The sequence below is a fragment of the Cylas formicarius genome, unplaced genomic scaffold (genome assembly GCF_029955315.1).
Source record: "Cylas formicarius isolate icCylForm1 unplaced genomic scaffold, icCylForm1.1 PGA_scaffold_5__7_contigs__length_24384050, whole genome shotgun sequence".
Lineage (NCBI taxonomy): Eukaryota > Metazoa > Arthropoda > Insecta > Coleoptera > Brentidae > Cylas > Cylas formicarius.
The window spans coordinates 708556-731048 of NW_026844341.1; the positions used below are offsets into that span (position 1 = coordinate 708556).

The following is a 22493-nucleotide window of genomic DNA, read 5'->3' on the forward strand; positions in this document are numbered from 1 at the left end:
GCATTATAGACTCATCAATACAAATATTTTTATCTGGTACATAGTTTTCCCGCATAATATTGTTGAAATGATTTAAAATTGGTCTTACCTTGTATAATCTGTCTTTAGATGGTATTGAGTTATCAACCAAATGAAAATAACGAAGTAACAACTGGAATCGATTTCGACTCATATGTGAGCACCAAAAGTGAACATTATATAGCTCGTTTGTGCTCCAGTAATGTTCAATTGATGGAAAAGAGCAAGGTCCCATTTGCAGCAGAAGTCCAATAAAAAATTTCATCTCAGCAACACTAGCGTTTTGCCAATTTGATAACCTGTTGGTTTTCTTTATTGTTGTGCGTTTTTCAATTTCTTGCGCAGCATATAAATTACTTTGTTCCACCAGTAATGCAAGAAAATCGTCCGAAAAAAATAAGTTCACTAGCGTTTGTACTGTAAAATTTGTCGTATCCAATTTCACACCAACCTTTTCTTTGAAAATAAATAATTCAGGACTCTGAGTTTGAGTTTCTGTCCACAAATTATCATTCGCATTTGATGTTGTTGCTTGAGAATCATCGGCGTTATCTTCAGGTTCCGGATCATCTTCAGATTTTGAGACGACTTCATCTTCACTATCACTTCATAATCGCTACTGTCGTTATTATTCACGCCAGAAAGCTCATCAAATTCTGAATCACTTAGATTTAAGTAGTACTCAATTTCACTTTGAGTCAATGGTCTTTTTCTATCCATATTGGGTTCTTAGTAATTCAATAATTATAAAAAGAACACACAAGAAAGACGTAAGTAATGCACTCAACAATGTATGAGATATAACTGACGCGGACGATGATGACGCAATGGATGATTCAGCATTAGCGAAGCGACAAGTCAGTGTAGGTGTGCCTACGAATAAACTCGTAATTGGCTTCCGAGAAGAGATTACTGTTTCCGACGCCAACTATGAGATAATTCGTTCAACATTTTTTTTTAGGAAAATACGTTTTTACTCTTTTATTTTATAACTATGCCCTAGATTTAGACTTTTTAATAATATAATGTAATAAAATCAAAATTTCATTTTTGGCCAGAAATCTGAAAATTACTGTGGCAGTCAACGTGTTAAACGGACACAGGATTTCAGTATTCCAAAAAGGAAAAACCACATTACCTGAACGTCAACACTCCCCAAAAGCTCAGAGCAAAGTTGAATTGACCGGGTACAGCGATTACGTCCAATTTGTGGAGGTTGGTATGCATCCCAACACTATAGTTCATAAATTGGTCGAGCAACGAAACAATAGTCGGTGTGTACTTTATTGCCCAGGCTCGATTGTTCGCTACCCTCTTGCTCGAGCACACTCTGATATGGACCCCGTTTACAGGTTGTGCGTCTTCACAATCCAAAATGTCGGAAATTATGAAAGATATCGAAGAAAGTTTTACGAGAGGCGTCGGCGCAAACTTGCTCTCCACCATGTTGCTGCAACAAAAGTGATTTTTAATAAATTTAATGTTAAATGCAAGAGAGACGGCGAAATAAAAATGAATGGAATTAATTATTATCATTAATTGCAGTTACTCACCTAACTTTCTTGGTATTCTGATTATCGCGGAAGTTTTTTACCAAAACTAGGACTAAAACACCTTTGGAGTTGGAATCCCCTAGTGGTACATATTCGAGAAGCTTCTCGTGAATTTGATTTTGATTAATGTTTAATTTTATGTAGAAAAAATAACTTTGCAAATTACTTAAATAGAAGAACAAATATGTAAAAAATGTCTGTTAACATAATCTACTGAATCTCGTAGCTCTCAATGCAAAATATCGAAGGTTAAAATTACCAAAAAATAAAAATTATTGCCACGCACTTCGTGGTCTAACGTTATATAAAAATTTTATACTTAGCTATTCAAAATTCGGGAGAGCGTTTTTAAAAATATTTATTACGCAAAAAGCGAAATAAAGTTTTATTTGGAGTAGCCGATACAAAGGCTGGAATTATTGAGAGCATTTTTACAATGTGACAATCGAATATATAAGGCTCTTGATGAGATTTCCGCGGGGTGTTACCTTCGCTTAGCTTTGCGCTTCGTCTGCTGTTCGGGGCATATGACCTGCTATATGTTTTTACAAAGAAATAAAAGATTTCGAATTGCCTTTGGATTTTATGGTAAAATCTGTCTCAATCTTAATCGTGTTGGGTTTCAACGAACCCTACGAAATAAAACTTTAACGATGTTATTACCTATTGTTACAGGGTAAAGCCATTAAAAAAATATTCTTACTAGAGTGGCAAGGCCGGGGTGAGCCAGGTATATTTCTCTCTTTCTGATATATTTCTTGAGTGTTGACAATTTGTGACTGGGTTGAATAATCGTTTTTACTGTGTGTTTCGAGAATATAAAAATCTCGCGTCGAAATCATTTGTCGCTTGATGCTAAGCGGGTTGTGAAAAATGTGTATGAAACTTTAATCAGTGGAGGAGTTATTCAACAAGAAGTTTTAAAAGATACCTGTCTACTTACAAAAACGCGAATATTGTTTTTAAGGGATCTTATTAATAGTGATCAGGATCGAATAAGAAGGAAAATATATTGTCATCAAAGCGAAGTTGTTGTGCAAGTGCCGAACTTTTTTAAAATTATTTTCAAACCAATTTCTTAAGAAATATTCTCAATAACGAAAGCTACCACAGCTGTCTGCTACGCAAAGCACCCGCCTCATCAAGTTCAAAAACTGAAATCCAGGAATATTTGTTAGAAAATGATATTTATTTTGAATTCAGTTACAAAGAAATGCAACTTTTGAAAGTTTGACTGAACAGGCTGGTCAAACTATTTTACTTCTTCCATAACATTGCGCTTACACTTTTGTAAAAAACAACATAAATCCTATTATAAGGGTCTCAATGACGACTCTGAAAGTGTAACAGAATTAGACTTAGACATTTATAATAAAAATTCAATTATGTTTGGATATTCCTAGCTATGAACTTATTATATATATTTAATGTCATTGTTTTTCCTTAATGTAATTTAATAAGTTTATACCCAACTCACTAAACAAGAAAAATATATATTTTTGGCAAAAGCTTTGAGAATCCGTCCCTAATGTTCTGCCCTTTAATACTTACACTCTAGTTTTATTACCGGGTAACTTCTTTAAGAACGGGCAAAAACCAACACGATAAAGATTGAGACAGACTACACACTGGTCGAATGGTGAAAACCTATTGTGGCTATTCGCGACCGTAATACACTCCGCGGCCAAATTAATTGCTACAAAAAAAAATAAACGAAAATAAAAATAAGCGGAATGGACCAATTCCGCCCATCTTAAAAGTCCGAAGGTTTTTAATGATTACAATCGGGTAGTGGACAGAGTCTAACTGCGCTGCAAAACTCCTTGTGAAATCCGGGGAAACTTTCAAACGTAACGAATTTGCTCAGTAGTTCGATTACACTTTCGACGATATCACCAGCTATGTAAGTAATCAGTGTGAAAGCGACGCCAAAAATCATGATGTAGTTTAAGATTTGTCGTCGAAGACACAGAGGTTGTGGATTCTACGGTGAAAAAGTGGCCGGAGAGATCGCGCGCTGATCGGAACTGCATTCACACAAAGGTCTGGAATTTAAAATGGCTTCTATTTGTACCATACCTTTAGAAAATTCTTTGTAAGTCGAAAGTTGTTCACCACTAACACGCGGTAAGTAGGTTTCGAAACACTAATAGAATAGCTCTCATGTTTTGTGACGCACTGGTGTGGAATGTAAAAGCTGTGACCAAAATCGGTAGTCTGCTCATGTAATAGACATATGTCCAAATGTAGTGTTGCATGACCGGAAAATAGTGATTATGTTCTGGGCAAAGGTGCCAATGACAGCAACTTTCGGAGAGCGACTGAGCGAGATTCAGCATGAAATTTAGGATCGGGTAGGTTGAAAAGAAGATTGACCGTGTGGTGGAAAGAAAAAGGTCGATTTGTTGTAGAACGGTAGATATTTTCGCATGCTGTATCACTTGGAAACATTTCAACGATCAAGAAACTTTTTGAAAGAAACTTCTACAGCCTACTGTAATACTATTTTCAAAAATCTAGATAGTTTCGTACTTAATTCCCTTCGTTTAATTAAACAATTAAAAAGTAAACGTGCAAACTGGCTGAAACTGTGAACATAAGTTAGGGACATGTGTACCGACATAACAAAGAAATATATTGATGATGGAATGTACGTAACTCGCCCCTTTACTTTACTTTTACTTACTTTTTGAACCCACCTCGTATATGCGATCTGTTTTTTTAGAGTCCCGAAAAAGACAATAAATGTAAGAATTTCATTTTTTTCTGAAACCCAACCCAATGCCCCAGGATTCCTTAATATACTAAAATATATACTTGCCCCTCTAGTGGTGTCTCGGATATCACAGCCGTGGTACCAATTGCTGTGTATCCTTGGGGATGAACAACGGTCATATTAAAAATGGACCTTGCTTCGAACTTGTGAAAATGTGGCAACATTTTCTGCGCACCGATAAAAATTGCCTGAACGAAATATGTGGTGCCATTGGCCTCGCCTCGAACTGAATTTTGTTGGATGGCGATGGGGAGAATGAAGCTGGTATCCCGTTCGGGTATCACACTATTGTAGATTATTGAAATGTTATAATCGGTATTTTTAAGGAATTCGTGTCGAATAGTCACACTCTCTTCAGACACGTCCACCGTGTACTGAGACTCTTCAAGTAATACCCCGTCGAGTGTGATATTTTTTATTGTGACTAGCTCACCATCGGATCTTAGTTCCACCGAAGAAGCGTCCTCAACAACTGTGAAAATTACCCCGACGCTACCAGTAAACGGAGATTTATTGCCCATCAGCGGCTCGAACGCATCCTTTCCGATGGTCATACAAATATCGTAATTCCGGGCTCGGACGTTGTCATCTGAAAGGGAGTTTTTCGAAAAGAGCGCTAGGAAAACAACGTACGAGTAAAAGTCCATAATGCCCGAATCTGAAACAATAAGCAATATTTAATTAAATTAATTATATAATTATATAATTATCGACACCCTTAAACTAAATCAAATGATAGTGTTTTGGCTTTTGACGGAACACTCCTAAAAAGTAATTACGGCATTCATACCTTCACACCCTACTGAGCAAAAGATAGAACCTTTGATACACTCAATGAAGTATTCAAAGGATTGATTTCGGCAAAACCTGCCAGACAAAAACACGTTCAATTAATTTCTGCCGAATCAGAACAGCGATTAATTCCAAAGCACTTGTAGTTGTCTGCAAAGAATCTTGAAGAATCCAGCATCGAACATGCAAACTAACAAACATTCCCGATAACAGTGTCATTCTAATCGATTATATCCATCGGGAATAAAAAGCACCAAATTCGTTAAGTATAAAAATCGAAATTCAAGAATGTTTGCTACAAAATAAAATTTATTTTAAATCCAGTGATTTTTGAGTGTTATATTTATTTGTTATATAAAAAAATATATTTAAATGATATATGTGACCTCTATATTCGAGCACATACCGTTTTCTGTCTTCCTCTATATAATTGTATATTCAACTTGATAGAATATTTCAGCACTAAGTAAAATTAAATGTGAGAGCAGGAAATGTTACTCCTACTTAAGTACGAGTGTAATATATTTAATTAAAAATATAACTAATAATGTTAATTTTTGAATAAAAATGTACCTATTTAGATAATTAGGTGCAATTTGTATATATTTAGTGTTGCGATATTTAATATTAATGTAATTATATTATATCTCATTACAAAAGTTGGGCTGCACTTATGGTGCTGAAGTCAGTGCGTTCGCGCTCCTTATTGATAAAGGAGTGCAAAGGGGTACTGAGGAGAAGAAGGTGACGTTGGTCTGGGTTCCGGGTCACACCGGTATCCAGAGCAAAGAGGCAGCGGACGCCTTAGCCAAGGAAGGCTCCTTGCATAGGCCTATGGGACCAGAGCCCCGCTTGGGGATCGCCCCGTGTGTGAGGTGGCGAGCCATCAAAGCCTGAGCGAGAGACCGGGCCGCGATGGACCGGAGAGTTGCTCCGGGAATGAGGCAGGAGAGGCTTATCATGGATGGCCCGCCCTCCCTCGGACCATGGAGCTGCTTAGACTGACCAGAACGGAGTGTAGAGCACTAACAGGGGCCACACAGGACATTGCAGGCTTAGGAGGCATCTTTGCTTACTAGGCATTGAAGACGACCCAGAATGCAGATTGGGAGCCTTCGGAACGGCCCTGATCGATCCGGACTCAGTGCACGGTATTGGGCTAAAGGAGTTGGTAACCCTCTATAGGAGGGGTGGCATTCTGGACGCCCTCTAGAGAGGTCTGGAGGAACAACGGGCCCATCTGGTGGCCTAAGTTCTTGGATGCCCGCGAGGGCGCCCCCCTTTAATACCAATACCAATGTTGCGTTGCCTATAAAACACATTTTTTAAACAAAACTTTCAGTAATATATATATATATATATATATATATATATATATATATATATATATATATATATATATATATATATATATATAAGCTGGAAAAACATCTAGCCAGTGCACTTCAGCCTATAGTGGAAAAGGCAGATTCCTATGTTAAAAACTCAGAACATTTCACTCAGATTTTAGGTTCTCTCAGGATGGACAAGGACGACATTATGGCAAGTTTCGATGTCAAATCCCTCTACCCGAGTATTCCAGTAGAAGAGGCACTCTTGCTTATAAAAGAAAACGAAGATCTTCCGCCATACATAATGGATCTGTCAAGACATTGCCTGAAAATCGCTTACTTTATGCACAACGGGAAAATTTACCGACAAATAGATGGAGCAGCAATGGGATCATCTCTCTCACCTGTGATTGCCAACCTCTTCATGATTTACTTCGAAAAGAAAGCAATAGAGAAGGCAAATCTGAAGCCAAAACTATGGACAAGATACGTTGATGACGTATTTGTTGTATGGCCTTTTGGCAAGGAGGAGCTTTTGAAATTCCTAGATCATCTGAATTCCATTCACCCAAGGATTCAATTTACAATAGAACTTGAAGAGGATAACAGTCTGCCCTTTTTAGATGTGCACATCACAAGGACCGAAGATGGACACTTGGAACACACTGTCTATAGAAAACCAACCCACACTAATAGATATCTGAACGCTAAATCTCATCACCACCCATCACAGATACAGGCAGTGGCAAATACATAGGCGCACCATCAGCAAGGCAATCAGTAAACAACAACAGCCGCAGCAGAGAGTGCAGGACGAGACCCAACGAAGATCGATCGCTGTCCTGCCATACATCAAGGGGGTTACTGACAAAATCGGCCGAATATTACGGAAACACGACATATCAACGGCATACAAACCTGACCATACCATCGGAGCAATACTAAGAAACCCAAAACAAAAAATTACTCTGGAAAACCAAGGAGTATACAGTGTAGCATGCGGATCGTGCAGCCTGACGTATGTGGGACAGACCAACAGAAGGATTTCAGCCAGGCTCGAGGAACATCGTTTAGCCATAAGAAACAAACAAACAATATCTGCTTTGTTTCAGCACCAACATCAGACAGGCCATAAAATTGATTTCGGCACTTGCAAACAAATAGCTAATATTCCTGATTTTAGGACTAGGATTATACGAGAGGCCATCGAAATAGAAAAGTCCGGACACCTCAATACGAGAGACGACGCTCTGCATTTATCCAACACGTGGAGAACGATAATCAAACAGCAGAGCGATGCGCAGCAGCCAACGGGGACATCGCAACTACGATCGGGCGAAATTAACAACGCGACAATTCAGGGGGCGGAGCCACCTCCCCCCACGCACAAGCAGCACCGTTACCATCTCCGGTGCAGAGTATAAATACCGCACGCACCGCCGATAACCTCCCAGTGTTCGAAGGGTTTTCAGAGAGCGAGCATTGAAGATGCCAAGTGAGATTTCGGCGAAACGTCTGCAGGATTCCAGTCGGATGCAGGATTCCAGTCGGAGTTCAACGAGCGAACGGATGATATCCCGGAATATAGTGTCATCACATTTTTCCATCCGTGAGAATATCATACACCTTTACGGGAAGGAGACCTTTACAGCCACCAAGTGTTATGAAAAACTAAGACAAAGGAGGGTTATTTCGCTGTGCAACTTGAATTTTCTTAAAAACTGCCGCAACCAGAACTTGCTGCCAACATTTACAAGGTTGTCTTATCATACACGCACCAGAAAGACACAAGCTATCCTGGACAAAGCTAGCAAGGCCCTGAATATAGTGTCATCATATATATATATATATATATATATATATATATATATATATATATATATATATATATATATATATATATATATATATATATATATATATATATATATATATATATATATATATATATATATATATATATATTCTCACGTATTGATTCACGGATGCAAAAATGTGATGACACTATATTCCGGGATATCATCCGTTCGCTCGTTGAACTCCGACTGGAATCCTGCATCCGACTGGAATCCTGCAAATCTTGCATCCGACTGGAATCCTGCAGACGTTTCGCCAAAATCTCACTTGGCATCTTCAATGCTCGCGCTCCGAAAACACTTCGAACACTGCCTTCAATGCTCGCGCTCCGAAAACACTTCGAAACCTGGGAGGTTATCGGCGGTGCGTGCGGTATTTATACTCTGCGCCGGAGATGGTAACGGTGCTGCTTGTGCGTGGGGGGAGGTGGCTCCGCCCCCTCATCATATATACATCGAAAGTTTTATAATATACGTCCCGAAAATAGTGGATGTTAGGCCGTCCGCTTCACGTAGCGGAAGTCCCAACTTAACAAGTATCAATATATATATGTATATATATATATATATATATATATATATATATATATATATATATATATATATATATATATATATATATATATATATATATATATATATTTCGCCAAAATCTCACTTGGCATCTTCAATGCTCGCGCTCCGAAAACACTTCGAAGTGTTATATATATATATATATATATATATATATATATATATATATATATATATATATATATATATATATATTTTAAACAAAATTTTTAGTAAGTGACAACTTGGGATCATCGAATAATTTTAAAAATTATCTTATATTTGTTAACACACATACCAACAGTCACAATTCTATTCCCTGTCATTTAAAAGATATTAAAATGGACATCGCACTTCTGTATTCATTGCACTGAATATATTCGACCATACACACGCAACGTATGTTCCATGGTTAAATTAAAAATAAAAAGTGACTTAAAAATCGAACGGCACCAACGCGATAAATGCGATAAACGCGATGAACGTATGTTACCGCCAGAGATCAAAGCCAACTTGCTTTCATTTTTATTTAAATTTTTCCAATATCCGCGTGGGATGTGGAATTTTAAAACGAGACGAGTCTAAATGTCAAGGTTTTTGCTTGTTGAGAATAAGAATTACTTACCAGTTATATGTATTCTGTGGGATTAACGAAAAATTTGGTTGCGGCGCATGCACTCTGTGCATATCGCATATGATTTTAATCCGTGTCGAGTTCAAAGATGTAGAGGTGTCTTTGTTTATTAACTTTTAAAAACTACTAACTGCACTATTTTCGAGTGGAATCCACCGTGCTTTTAAAAAATCTTTTATTTGTTAAAAGTTATAGACGCATACCAAATTTCACATTTATATCTCCTGTCATTTAAAATATATTAAAAAACACTATATCCTTCAATTTAATTTGAATATTATGCAACATAAAATAGTGGATTATTATAATATAAAAACGGGTAGGAACTGACCAAAAGCTGAAAATTGTTGTTGCGGTCTTCACATACTGTTCTGCGGTTACGTGAAAACACATAATAAAATCTCGTGGAATTCTGGAGTAATAAACAGCGTATATTTGCGAAAACGAAGGATACACTTGAGAGGAGCAGTATTGGGAACCCAATACTGTCCCACGACAAACAAAACAAAATAATACTCTTTGAGGCGGCCTGCCGGGTCCGGATACATAGACGATGAACTGGCCTCCTAACCACGTAACCCCATACTACCCGTCCGTTTCCAGCGCTACCGTTTTAAACCCCCCCCCCCCCCGCCACTGGCACAGTTCCAGGAACTTCCATCGACAGATCACAGAGAAAATTAACTTTTTAAACAAACCTTGCTATAAGTGTGAGTCACCAAAGAATTTAAAAAAAAAGTTATACACATATTAAAAAGAAATTAAAACACTATATACTTCAATTTAATTTGAATATTATGCAACGTAAAAATGTGGCTTAAGACAAACCGCTATTTTTGTAGAACAAACAAGAAACAAATTATGTATATGTCGCATTTCTTATAAAACATATTTTTTAAAAAAAGCTTTTAGTAAGTGTCTTTTGTTTTTTGTTGTTATGTTTTGTTGTTTGTTGTTAAATGTTCTATACGTATTTCAAATTTCACATTTCCATTCCCTGTCATTTAAAAGATATTAAAACACTATATACTTCAATTTAATTTGATTATTATGCAACGTAAAATAGTGGATTATTACAGACAGGAACTAACCAAAAACGTAATAATTATTTTCTGTTCTTCACAGATGACGGAGAAAATTTACTTTTTAAAAACAACTTGCAGTAAGTATGGGTCATTAAATAATTTTAAAAAATCGTTTATTTTTTTTTAAACTTATACACGCATACCAAAATTTGCATTTATATTCCCTGGCATTTAAAAGATATTAACACACTATATACTTCAATTTAATTTCATTATTATGCAATGTAAAAGGGTGGATTAGGACAAACCGCTATTTTTCTAGAACAAGAAACAGAGTATGTATATGTCGCGTTTAACAAACAAAACATGATTTTTCAAATTATTCTATGTCCCAACTTACTGAAAGTTTTGTTTAAAAAATGCTAAGTGTTATACATGCACACCTAAATTCACATTTCTATTCCCCGTCATTTAAAAGCTACTAAAAACACTATATACTTCAATTTAATTTCATTATTATGCAACGTAAAATAGTGGGTTGCTATATTATAAAGACAGGTAGAAACTGATCAAAAAGGTGATAATTGTTTTCTGATCTTCAGAGATCACAAAGAAAATTAACTTTTTAAACATAACTTGCAGTAAGTGTGGGTCATCAAATAAATAATTTTAAAACTTGTTTATTGTTATACACACATTCCAAAATTCGCATTTATATTCCTGTCATTTAAAAGATATTAAAACACTATATAGTTCGATCTAATTTGATAATAACGCAACGTAAAAATGTTGATTAGACCAAACCGCTATTTTCTAGAACAAACAAGACACAAATTATGTTTATGTCGTGTTTCTTATAAAACACATGTTTTAAACAAAACTTTCAGTAAGTCGGGACATCGAATAATTTTAAAAATCATCTTTCATTTATTAAATGTTATTCACGAATTATGTCACGACCCATTCCTACATCCATAGGAAGATGCTCAGCCAGATTTTGCCGCGTCAGCTTTGAATCATATAAAACTGTTGTTGCGCTTATTTGTTAGTCAGTTGAATACGCTCTTGCGGTAAACTATTAATTTTGTGGTTTTGAAAAATAAAGTTTTTTTAAAAGCGACTTTCGGTTTCCTGTTAGAAAAGTCGCGCATAACGAAATTCACATAATACAAAACTTGCAGTGTGGGTCATTAAATAATTTTAAAAATCTTTTATATTTTTACAAGTTATACACGCATAGCAAAATTCGAATTTATATTCCCCTGTCATTTAAGCACTACATTAATTTAATTTGATTATTTTGCAATGTAAAATAGTGGATTATTATAATATAAAAACAGGTAGGAACTGGCGAGAAAGGTGATAATTGTTTTCTGTTATTCAATTACCTTTTTAAACAAAACTTGCTGTAAGTGTGGGTCCTCACATAACAGTCGTTTTAATTAAAAAATTTAGGTGACTATTCAGATTTGTATTTAAAAACCAACGTTATTATTCTAGCAGATATATTTTAAAATTTTCAAAAAACTTATATGGCAGCGCATGTTTTGGATTCGGAATGGTATTTTAGTATGTCCGGGTATACATGGGATTGCATGCTTAGGTTCCCAAATTGCCATTTAGAACTTTTGCGCCACATTGATCAAATTATATTTATGGAGCGGGCTATACGAGCTGGAATTTCGGTGTGTGTTGGTAGGTACGCGAAGGCCAACAATACAAAAGTGCATACATTTTTAAAGGGTGTCGAATTTAACGATTTTAGGTTATCTCTGTATATGAATAAATTTGATAGTCTAACAGCCACTGAGCGGCTACCTGCATGTATTTGAGCAGACCTGGGTTTTTGTACATTGTACATACCTACTATACTTGATGTGGGGACCCACTAAGCTCAAAGCGGTGGACCCAGGTAATGCGCAAGTGAGACAGGTATTGATTTTCGGCAAATTTTAAATATATTTGACCACGGCTGCCGTTTTGAAATCTCAAAATATATTTTTATTATTATCGAAAAATAATAATGGCAGACCATTAGCATGCGGTTAACATTATAGCAGACAGTTTTGGTTAGTTCGTTTAGTTAGTTTAGCTTGTTAGTTAGTTTGCTTAGTTCAAAAAATTCAAATTTGGAAAGTGTTTGATCAGATCTGCTATTGAGATATATTATTTTTTATAGTCTCAAAAACTTATGTTAATAACGGCAGACGTTTTTATTGAGTACACTACTCAGTAGATAACAGAATCTTTACTACTACCCGGACAGATGTATGCATGCACTGCATATAGCTATCTTTTTTCTTTCTCCTGTGTATTACTATTCTACTCATTCCAGCTTATATTATTTTATTTGATAGCTGCTACCACTTAAATAATTTAGGGTTTATACCTGAGATGTCTCTGTTATAATCCCAACCTAACGGTTTTTGTCAGATGTTTTCAGTATCGCTATACAGATGCCTCGTGTTTAGTGAATTAAATAAAATACAGAGTGTTGCTTTATGTTATTTTTCTTTAATTAAACTAGTGAAGTGTGTTTTTTGTGCCACGGCAAAGACTGAGAAATTATTGATATTTTCAAAAGAGATGGAAAAATGTCGACAAATTTTGAGGTTAAGAAAACATTATAAATAAAAAAACAATGAAATAATTCTACTGGTCGAAATTTTTGATTCTGTATATCACAGTAGTTGTTACAAAGCATTTACGGGTTTAAAAAAAAAATGCAACCGATCTCAACAAAGAAGCTGTATAACAAACCCACTACGTCATCGTCTGCAACTGAGCAATCATCAACATTAGCTGATAGCTCAATAACTGATATTACAATAGTACTTGATAATCTTATAAAAGACGTAAACGTTTCTGAGACAGATGAAGTAGTAGAAAAAGATATTGGGGCTGAATTAGATCCGTCGTTGGAGGATGGACCGGCTGTAGTACCGTTAGTTGTTACAAAGATTCGGATGTGAATGAAAATTTTAGTAAAAAAATACAACATGTAAGAGTGAACTCTACCAACAACTTCTGAGGGCCCATTACATTTCAAGTATTTGGAAAAACGCCTATAAAAAGCAATCTTCAACCTTGGACTCATTGGAGTATGGTTGGCTTAAGCAGGGCAACACATTTCTGTTTAAATGGTTCGATGGAGATATCAACTTCCATCTTTTGTTATCGACTTAATTACCCTGGTAAGTTGATAAAAATTAATTCTTTATCAAATATATTCGGATCAATTTACTAATTATCTATATTTTACAATTTACGGTTTATTTTTACAGAGTCCGATTGAATGGAGATGAAGAAGAGTTAACCTACGACAAACATGACTCCGACACCTTTCAAATTTTATCTTAAATAGATTAAAAAAAAAATGAAATACAGATTTGAATTATTTTTTGTTACTTGCATTATACCACAAGATTTTAGATTATTTCGTAATATATCTTCATTTATCGTCAATCTTATAAAGTTTAGTATATAAAGTACATAAAAAGTATTAATTTCTATACATATAGTGATAAAATTAATTTTAAATGAGTTAAATTTATGTAAAACAGCGATCGTAATACATATACATCTGACCGGGTAATAGTTTGTTATCTACTATATATATATATATATATATATATATATATATATATATATATATATATATATATATATATATATATATATATATATATATATATATATATATATATATATATATATATATATATATATATATATAGTGTTTTCGGATATATATATATATATATATATATATATATATATATATATATATATATATATATATATATATATATATAGTGTTTTCGGATATATATATATATATATATATATATATATATATATATATATATATATATATATATATATATATATATATATATATATATATATATATATATATATATATATATATATATATATATATATATATATATATATATATAGTGTTTTCGGATATATATATATATATATATATATATATATATATATATATATCGTTAAATTCGACACCCTTTAAAAATGTATACACTTTTGTATTGTTGGCGTACCTACCAACACACACCGAAATTCCAGCTCGTATAGCCCGCTCCATAAATATAATTTGATCAATGTGGCGCAAAAGTTCTAAATGGCAATTTGGGAAGCTAAGCATGCAATCCCATGTATACCCGGACATACTAAAATACCATTCCGAATCCAAAACATGCGTTGCCATATAAGTTTTTTGAAAATTTTAAAATATATCTGCTAGAATAATAACGTTGGTTTTAAATACTAAGTTTTTAAATACTATACCTAAATTTTTTAATTAAAACGACTGTTATGTGAGGACCCACACTTACAGCAAGTTTTGTTTAAAAAGGTAATTGAATAACAGAAAACAATTATCACCTTTCTCGCCAGTTCCTACCTGTTTTTATATTATAATAATCCACTATTTTACATTGCAAAATAATCAAATTAAATTAATGTAGTGCTTAAATGACAGGGGAATATAAATTCGAATTTTGCTATGCGTGTATAACTTGTAAAAATATAAAAGATTTTTAAAATTATTTAATGACCCACACTGCAAGTTTTGTATTATGTGAATTTCGTTATGCGCGACTTTTCTAACAGGAAACCGAAAGTCGCATTTAAAAAAACTTTATTTTTCAAAACCACAAAATTAATAGTTTACCGCAAGAGCGTATTCAACTGACTAACAAATAAGCGCAACAACAGTTTTATATGATTAAAAGCTGACGCGGCAAAATCTGGCTGAGCATCTTCCTATGGATGTAGGAATGGGTCGTGACATAATTCGTGAATAACATTTAATAAATGAAAGATGATTTTTAAAATTATTCGATGTCCCGACTTACTGAAAGTTTTGTTTAAAACATGTGCTTTATAAGAAACACGACATAAACATAATTTGTGTCTTGTTTGTTCTAGAAAATAGCGGTTTGGTCTAATCAACATTTTTACGTTGCGTTATTATCAAATTAGATCGAACTATATAGTGTTTTAATATCTTTTAAATGACAGGAATATAAATGCGAATTTTGGAATGTGTGTATAACAATAAACAAGTTTTAAAATTATTTATTTGATGACCCACACTTACTGCAAGTTATGTTTAAAAAGTTAATTTTCTTTGTGATCTCTGAAGATCAGAAAACAATTATCACCTTTTTGATCAGTTTCTACCTGTCTTTATAATATAGCAACCCACTATTTTACGTTGCATAATAATGAAATTAAATTGAAGTATATAGTGTTTTTAGTAGCTTTTAAATGACGGGGAATAGAAATGTGAATTTAGGTGTGCATGTATAACACTTAGCATTTTTTAAACAAAACTTTCAGTAAGTTGGGACATCGAATAATTTGAAAAATCATGTTTTGTTTGTTAAACGCGACATATACATACTCTGTTTCTTGTTCTAGAAAAATAGCGGTTTGTCCTAATCCACCCTTTTACATTGCATAATAATGAAATTAAATTGAAGTATATAGTGTGTTAATATCTTTTAAATGCCAGGGAATATAAATGCAAATTTTGGTATGCGTGTATAAGTTTAAAAAAAAATAAACGATTTTTTTTAATTATTTAATGACCCATACTTACTGCAAGTTATTTTTAAAAAGTAAATTTTCTCCGTCATCTGTGAAGAACAGAAAATAATTATTACGTTTTTGGTTAGTTCCTGTCTGTAATAATCCACTATTTTACGTTGCATAATAATCAAATTAAATTGAAGTATATAGTGTTTTAATATCTTTTAAATGACAGGGAATGGAAATGTGAAATTTGAAATACGTATAGAACATTTAACAACAAACAACAAAACATAACAACAAAAAACAAAAGACACTTACTAAAAGCTTTTTTTAAAAAATATGTTTTATAAGAAATGCGACATATACATAATTTGTTTCTTGTTTGTTCTACAAAAATAGCGGTTTGTCTTAAGCCACATTTTTACGTTGCATAATATTCAAATTAAATTGAAGTATATAGTGTTTTAATTTCTTTTTAATATGTGTATAACTTTTTTTTAAAATTCTTTGGTGACTCACACTTATAGCAAGGTTTGTTTAAAAAGTTAATTTTCTCTGTGATCTGTCGATGGAAGTTCCTGGAACTGTGCCAGTGGCGGGGGGGGGGGGGTTAAAACGGTAGCGCTGGAAACGGACGGGTAGTATGGGGTTACGTGGTTAGGAGGCCAGTTCATCGTCTATGTATCCGGACCCGGCAGGCCGCCTCAAAGAGTATTATTTTGTTTTGTTTGTCGTGGGACAGTATTGGGTTCCCAATACTGCTCCTCTCAAGTGTATCCTTCGTTTTCGCAAATATACGCTGTTTATTACTCCAGAATTCCACGAGATTTTATTATGTGTTTTCACGTAACCGCAGAACAGTATGTGAAGACCGCAACAACAATTTTCAGCTTTTGGTCAGTTCCTACCCGTTTTTATATTATAATAATCCACTATTTTATGTTGCATAATATTCAAATTAAATTGAAGGATATAGTGTTTTTTAATATATTTTAAATGACAGGAGATAGAAATGTGAAATTTGGTATGCGTCTATAACTTTTAACAAATAAAAGATTTTTTAAAAGCACGGTGGATTCCACTCGAAAATAGTGCAGTTAGTAGTTTTTAAAAGTTAATAAACAAAGACACCTCTACATCTTTGAACTCGACACGGATTAAAATCATATGCGATATGCACAGAGTGCATGCGCCGCAACCAAATTTTTCGTTAATCCCACAGAATACGTATAACTGGTAAGTAATTCTTATTCTCAACAAGCAAAAAACTTGACATTTAGACTCGTCTCGTTTTAAAATTCCACATCCCACGCGGATATTGGAAAAATTTAAATAAAAATGAAAGCAAGTTGGCTTTGATCTCTGGCGGTAACATACGTTCATCGCGTTTATTCAAATCGGCGTTGGTGCCGTTCGATTTTTAAGTCACTTTTTATTTTTAATTTAACCATGGAGCATACGTTGCGTGTGTATGGTCGAATATATTCAGTGCAATGAATACAGAAGTGCGATGTCCATTTTAATATCTTTTAAATGACAGGGAATAGAAATGTGACTGTTGGTATGTGTGTTAACAAATATAAGATAATTTTTAAAATTATTCGATGATCCCAAGTTGTCGCTTACTAAAAATTTTGTTTAATATATATATATATATATATATATATATATATATATATATATATATATATATATATATATATATATATATATATATATTGATACTTGTTAAGTTGGGACTTCCGCTACGTGAAGCGGGCGGCCTAACATCCACTATTTTCGGGACGTATATTATAAAACTTTCGATGTATATATGATGAGGGGGGCTTAAATTTATGGTTTCGCATAAGAGGGGTAATTATTTTTCTTTTCAAAATTATTGGACATCAGACACTCTCACCTCTGCCATATACGACTCCGCGATGATGCCAAGTTTCTCATATATACAAGAAGTGACAAGGTATGTTTTACTGTTAGACTGTATATTAAGGAAGTCACAATGAGTAAAGAGGTTCAGCTGTATATAGAATTCGCTCGATATTGCAAACGTGGTTCAAACAAAAACTGAATCCGTTGCACGTCTGCACGTCACGAATGGCTCCGGGTGCGTTTAAATTTAATTTGCTGGCGGTCGCTTTGTGACGTTCCGCGGATTTAGTTTTGGATTAGCTACATATTTTTTAAAAAGATGTCAACTTTTGCTAAGATTTAATGAGAATACGGCAAAACAGTAATACTGACTGAGTTTGCAATGAATTTTAGAAATCAAATAGTCACAAACTTTTTTAATATTTTTTGAATATTATTTTGGTTTATTTAAATTTTTATTATCTAATACTAAATAAAAAGGATGAGTATAATTAAAAACTCTCTTTTTTATTGGTCGAGGTATTAGTTACACACACGAATAAACGCTTGCCCTGAAAACTCATTTTTATTTTATCGTTTACCTCGGTGTAACATGAAAACTATTTGGAATCTGTTACTTTTTCAAAAACCCCAATCGGATGGACCGTTTTTTTTTTAATTATCAGAATGTAAGCTATGTCGTCAATATCAAGGCCACCAGCGAAGCAGCTAGAAAGGGTCAGATTTGCGAGGACGGTCAGACAATAAACAACTTAGCGGTTCCGGAGAGCGCTTAGGATCGTTTTTGCTTGTAGACCCTCTTACGTAGCGAATAAGATACACGTATTTTTCTCATAGTTGAATTTTTTGATACATAGGGATGGTACCGTTTTATTATATTTGACATTATTAATTATTTGTATTATATTTTATTGGCAACACTTCATATTAAACTAATAATACATAAGTGTACATAGAAGCTAGAATAAAAACTAAAATTATATCTATAATAACACCTAAAATTAAGTAAACGTAAAAAGTTAATCTTAAAAAAAATCCTTCTTCCAATTCCAATCCAATATTAGCGTATATCTGCGGCAAAAATAATAGGTTTTTGATTTATAAAGAAAATTGTCATTACGTTTTTTACTCTTCATTCAGTCTGAATTTGTTTCAATGTCCGATAAATTAGAGATATTTACTGTTAGTCAGGGATCATTTTTGTCTCGCTTATTGCTACATATTGATTTCACACATTTACAGGAACCAATACATTTCATAAATTTTCTTTTACAGGAACATAATGGTTCGTTACACCTGAAACGTTTTGCCTAAATTAAAAAATCTTATTTAACAGAAAATTGAATGTCCCTGCCTTTTTTTACATCGACAGGTGTTTAGAACTGAGGTATCCTCTTGTAATATTGCTTCGGTTATCAGTACATGTGAAATTTTCCAACTCGTCATCAATTGTCTAGAGACAGTTACGTGATCGCTTTCTAAATAAATTTGAATTTCTTCTTGAGCGACGCGTATCCGTGTAAGATATTGAGTGACCACAAACGTGCATGGTTTCAACAAGTTTTTTATATATATAAAAAAAATTTTCCATTTGAACTCGCAAAGATGATCGCTTGACAAATATTAAGTATTTCCGTTTCTTTGCTGCCATTACATGTTTCGCTGGAGACAAGAAGACTAGTTAAAAAATATAAATTATTTGCTTTTTGTAATCCTTAATTTTTAAATTCTGCATTCTGTATGCCAATTATTTCCATTTTAATATTTTGGCAAATCTTCGTCATTCCTGGCGGACCAAAGGATAAATAGTTGGACGTTTCCGTTTTAGTGTGATGCACTACTGCTTCAATGGCTTGCTCCTTTATGTTAAGTTCCAGGGTTTATTAAATAAAGCAAACAACTCAGACTCTTTTAATCAACTCCACTAAACATTTTGCAAACTCTGTCGACAATCTTGAAAAACTTCATAAAGCATCAAATTCATGCACATGTAGAAAAAAGTCTTGTGGACTTTCAGTCGTCCTGTGACAAGTAAATTGCTGTGAGTGTTTAAAGCAAACTAACTTTTACAGAGTTCAGCGATTACAGAACTATTGCCCAAGACTAACATAAGGTATCCGAACATCTTACACGATATTTGCACTCTGCGACATTATTTTTCATAGTTATAAAAAACCATATTAAAAAGTATTTGCAGCAAAGACTGCATTTTAGCATAGATATATATATACGTCAAACCGTCGTTTTCGGGCTATATCATATCACTATTTTGAACTATTCAAAAGATCCTCCTCTTATATAATTGTAAACATAGTTCATCAATTTCCGGCTAAAATAATACAATGAAAAAATTAATTTACCTTTAAACAAAATTATTTCATTCTTTAATAAAAGAGCAGTAATATATTTAATTAAACTCTAGTATAAATTAAGAACTGAAAATGAACCAATACAAATAAACAATGCCTGAAAATAACCTTTATCAGCGTTTACCTATTTAATTGATCTCGCGAATTCTACGATATTTCAGGCTTCTTACTCTTTATTTTATGTTTTCCTTTTAATTCATTTATTTCCTTGACGTTAATGTGCCTAAGCACATTTTGTGTATAAATAAACTTGTCAAGGCGAACAAGCGGAAGAAAATTTGGAAAATTATATTTGATTATTTTCTATAATAGAAGTCCTTTATTATTATTAAAGACAGAAAAATAATTAAGTGACAAGGTGTGCCTTATAGTGAGATTATATATTCGGGAAGTCACGATGACCAAAGTGCTTCTGGTATATATAAATTTCGCTGAATATATGAAACATGTTCATAAAAAATTAAATCCGTTGCATGTCATGAATGGTTTCGGGTGCGTTTAAACGTAATTTTCTTGTAGCCGCATCGTCACTTGCAAAGGGCTCACTTTTTGATGATCCGCATATTTTTTAAAAATATGTAAACTTTTGCTTCATGAAAAAAATACATAACAGTAATAATTATTACTGCACTGAAGTGCACTGAGTGTGTTGTGGCCAAAAAGTAACAAATCTTTTATAACATATGGTATTGTTTCGGATATATTTAATTTTTTCATAACTAAAAAGAACTTACTTATATTAAATAGTAGCCGCTAGTAAGCTAAATACAAAGTTTGACTATCATCAAATTACTTTTTTTGGAAAGAGGCATAAACTTCTGTAAATTGATGTCAAGATAAAAATTTTAGAAAGAAATTTTGCAAATTTTAGAATCTTAATTCAAACTTCCTTTTAAATAATGCGTTCAAAAATATTGATATTCATTTGATTGCGTCAACGTAAACAGAACGCAAACAAACATTTACACTGAAATTGTTTTTATATGTATTTTTGAGTCTTATAATGAATTCGTAGGCTAAGGGGTATTTGCTGATTAAGAAATTTTAAAGGCCTAACAATCCGGACACATTTTTAAAAAATTATTTTATAATAGTTCCACCCCTAAAAAATTCATTTGAACCCTCTGTATATTATTAAAAACCTTACAAAAATTACGAGAATTACAAAAACTTCATTAAAATGGCTAGATTACATTTGCGTTTTTGATGTAACTTAAATCAAAAACTCTGGAGTTCTACAGGCTGGTCTGAGTGATTATTTTCCTATTTTAAAAACATAAATGTGTAGCAATTTTACACTGTCCCTAAGAATGCAAAACCAACTGGTCGTACAAAAATCGTATGGTGCAGGGGGTGGTGGGAGTGAATTTTATAATAAAAATGACAAAAAAATATTATGTTGTTGTTATCTACAACATACAGCCATTAAACTGACAAAACTTTTCAATATTTTTATTAGAAATCTTTTTTTTTTCATTTTAAAAACACACCGCATAATGCTTTTATATCTTTAACGTTTACCTCGCTGTAAATTGAAAACTATTTGGTTTATCAAAAAAATGCTTTTTATAAATCATATGCATTGAAGATCAACGAATCAGCTACTTTTTCAAATCTATAATCGGATGGATCGTTTATTTTTCATTAGCAAAATATGAAGCCATGTCGTGAACATCCCGGCCGCCCGCGAAGCAGAGAGAAAGGGTCAAATTTGCAAAGACGGTCAGGTAATAAAAGACTTGCGGTTGCGGCGGCGGCTTAAAATCGTTTTTGTTTGTATACCCTCTTTCGTAGCGAATGTGATACGTATTTGCCCTCATAGTCGAATTTTTTGATAGGGATGATACTGTTTAGTTATTTTTGACATTGCAACATTGCATATTAAACCAATAGTACATAAGTGTACATAGAAGCTAGAATCAAAATTAAAATTAAATCCATAAAAATTAAGTAGAAGTAAAAAGTTAATCTAAAAAAAAACCCTTCGTGTTGGTCAGGGATCATTTTTGTCTCGCTTATTGCTACATATTGATTTTACATATTTACAGGAACCAATACATTTCATAAATTTTCTTTTACAGGAACACAATGGCCCGTTACCCCTAAAATGTTGTGCCTAAATTAAAAAATCTTATTTCACAGAAAATTGAATG

The 22493-nt window shown here is 33.4% G+C and overlaps 1 protein-coding gene across 4 annotated transcripts in view; it reads right to left on the minus strand.

The window, feature by feature from the left end:
* The window catches only part of LOC132702102 (aminopeptidase N-like), a 130563-nt gene that overhangs the window by 77149 nt on the left and 30921 nt on the right, over positions 1 to 22493 (minus strand). For 2 of the 4 annotated variants that reach the window (XM_060670532.1, XM_060670529.1), the window contains exons 1-3: positions 9177 to 9290; positions 4393 to 5005; positions 1157 to 1468 (exon numbers count right to left, since the gene is read on the minus strand). In XM_060670532.1, coding sequence (XP_060526515.1) covers positions 1157 to 1468; positions 4393 to 5005; positions 9177 to 9204 — 953 coding nt within the window. In that variant the 5' untranslated portion in view covers positions 9205 to 9290. Of the gene's footprint in view, positions 1 to 1156; positions 1469 to 4392; positions 5006 to 9176; positions 9291 to 22493 lie in introns of those variants that run through there. The other 2 variants (XM_060670531.1, XM_060670530.1) reach the window with 2 other exon arrangements.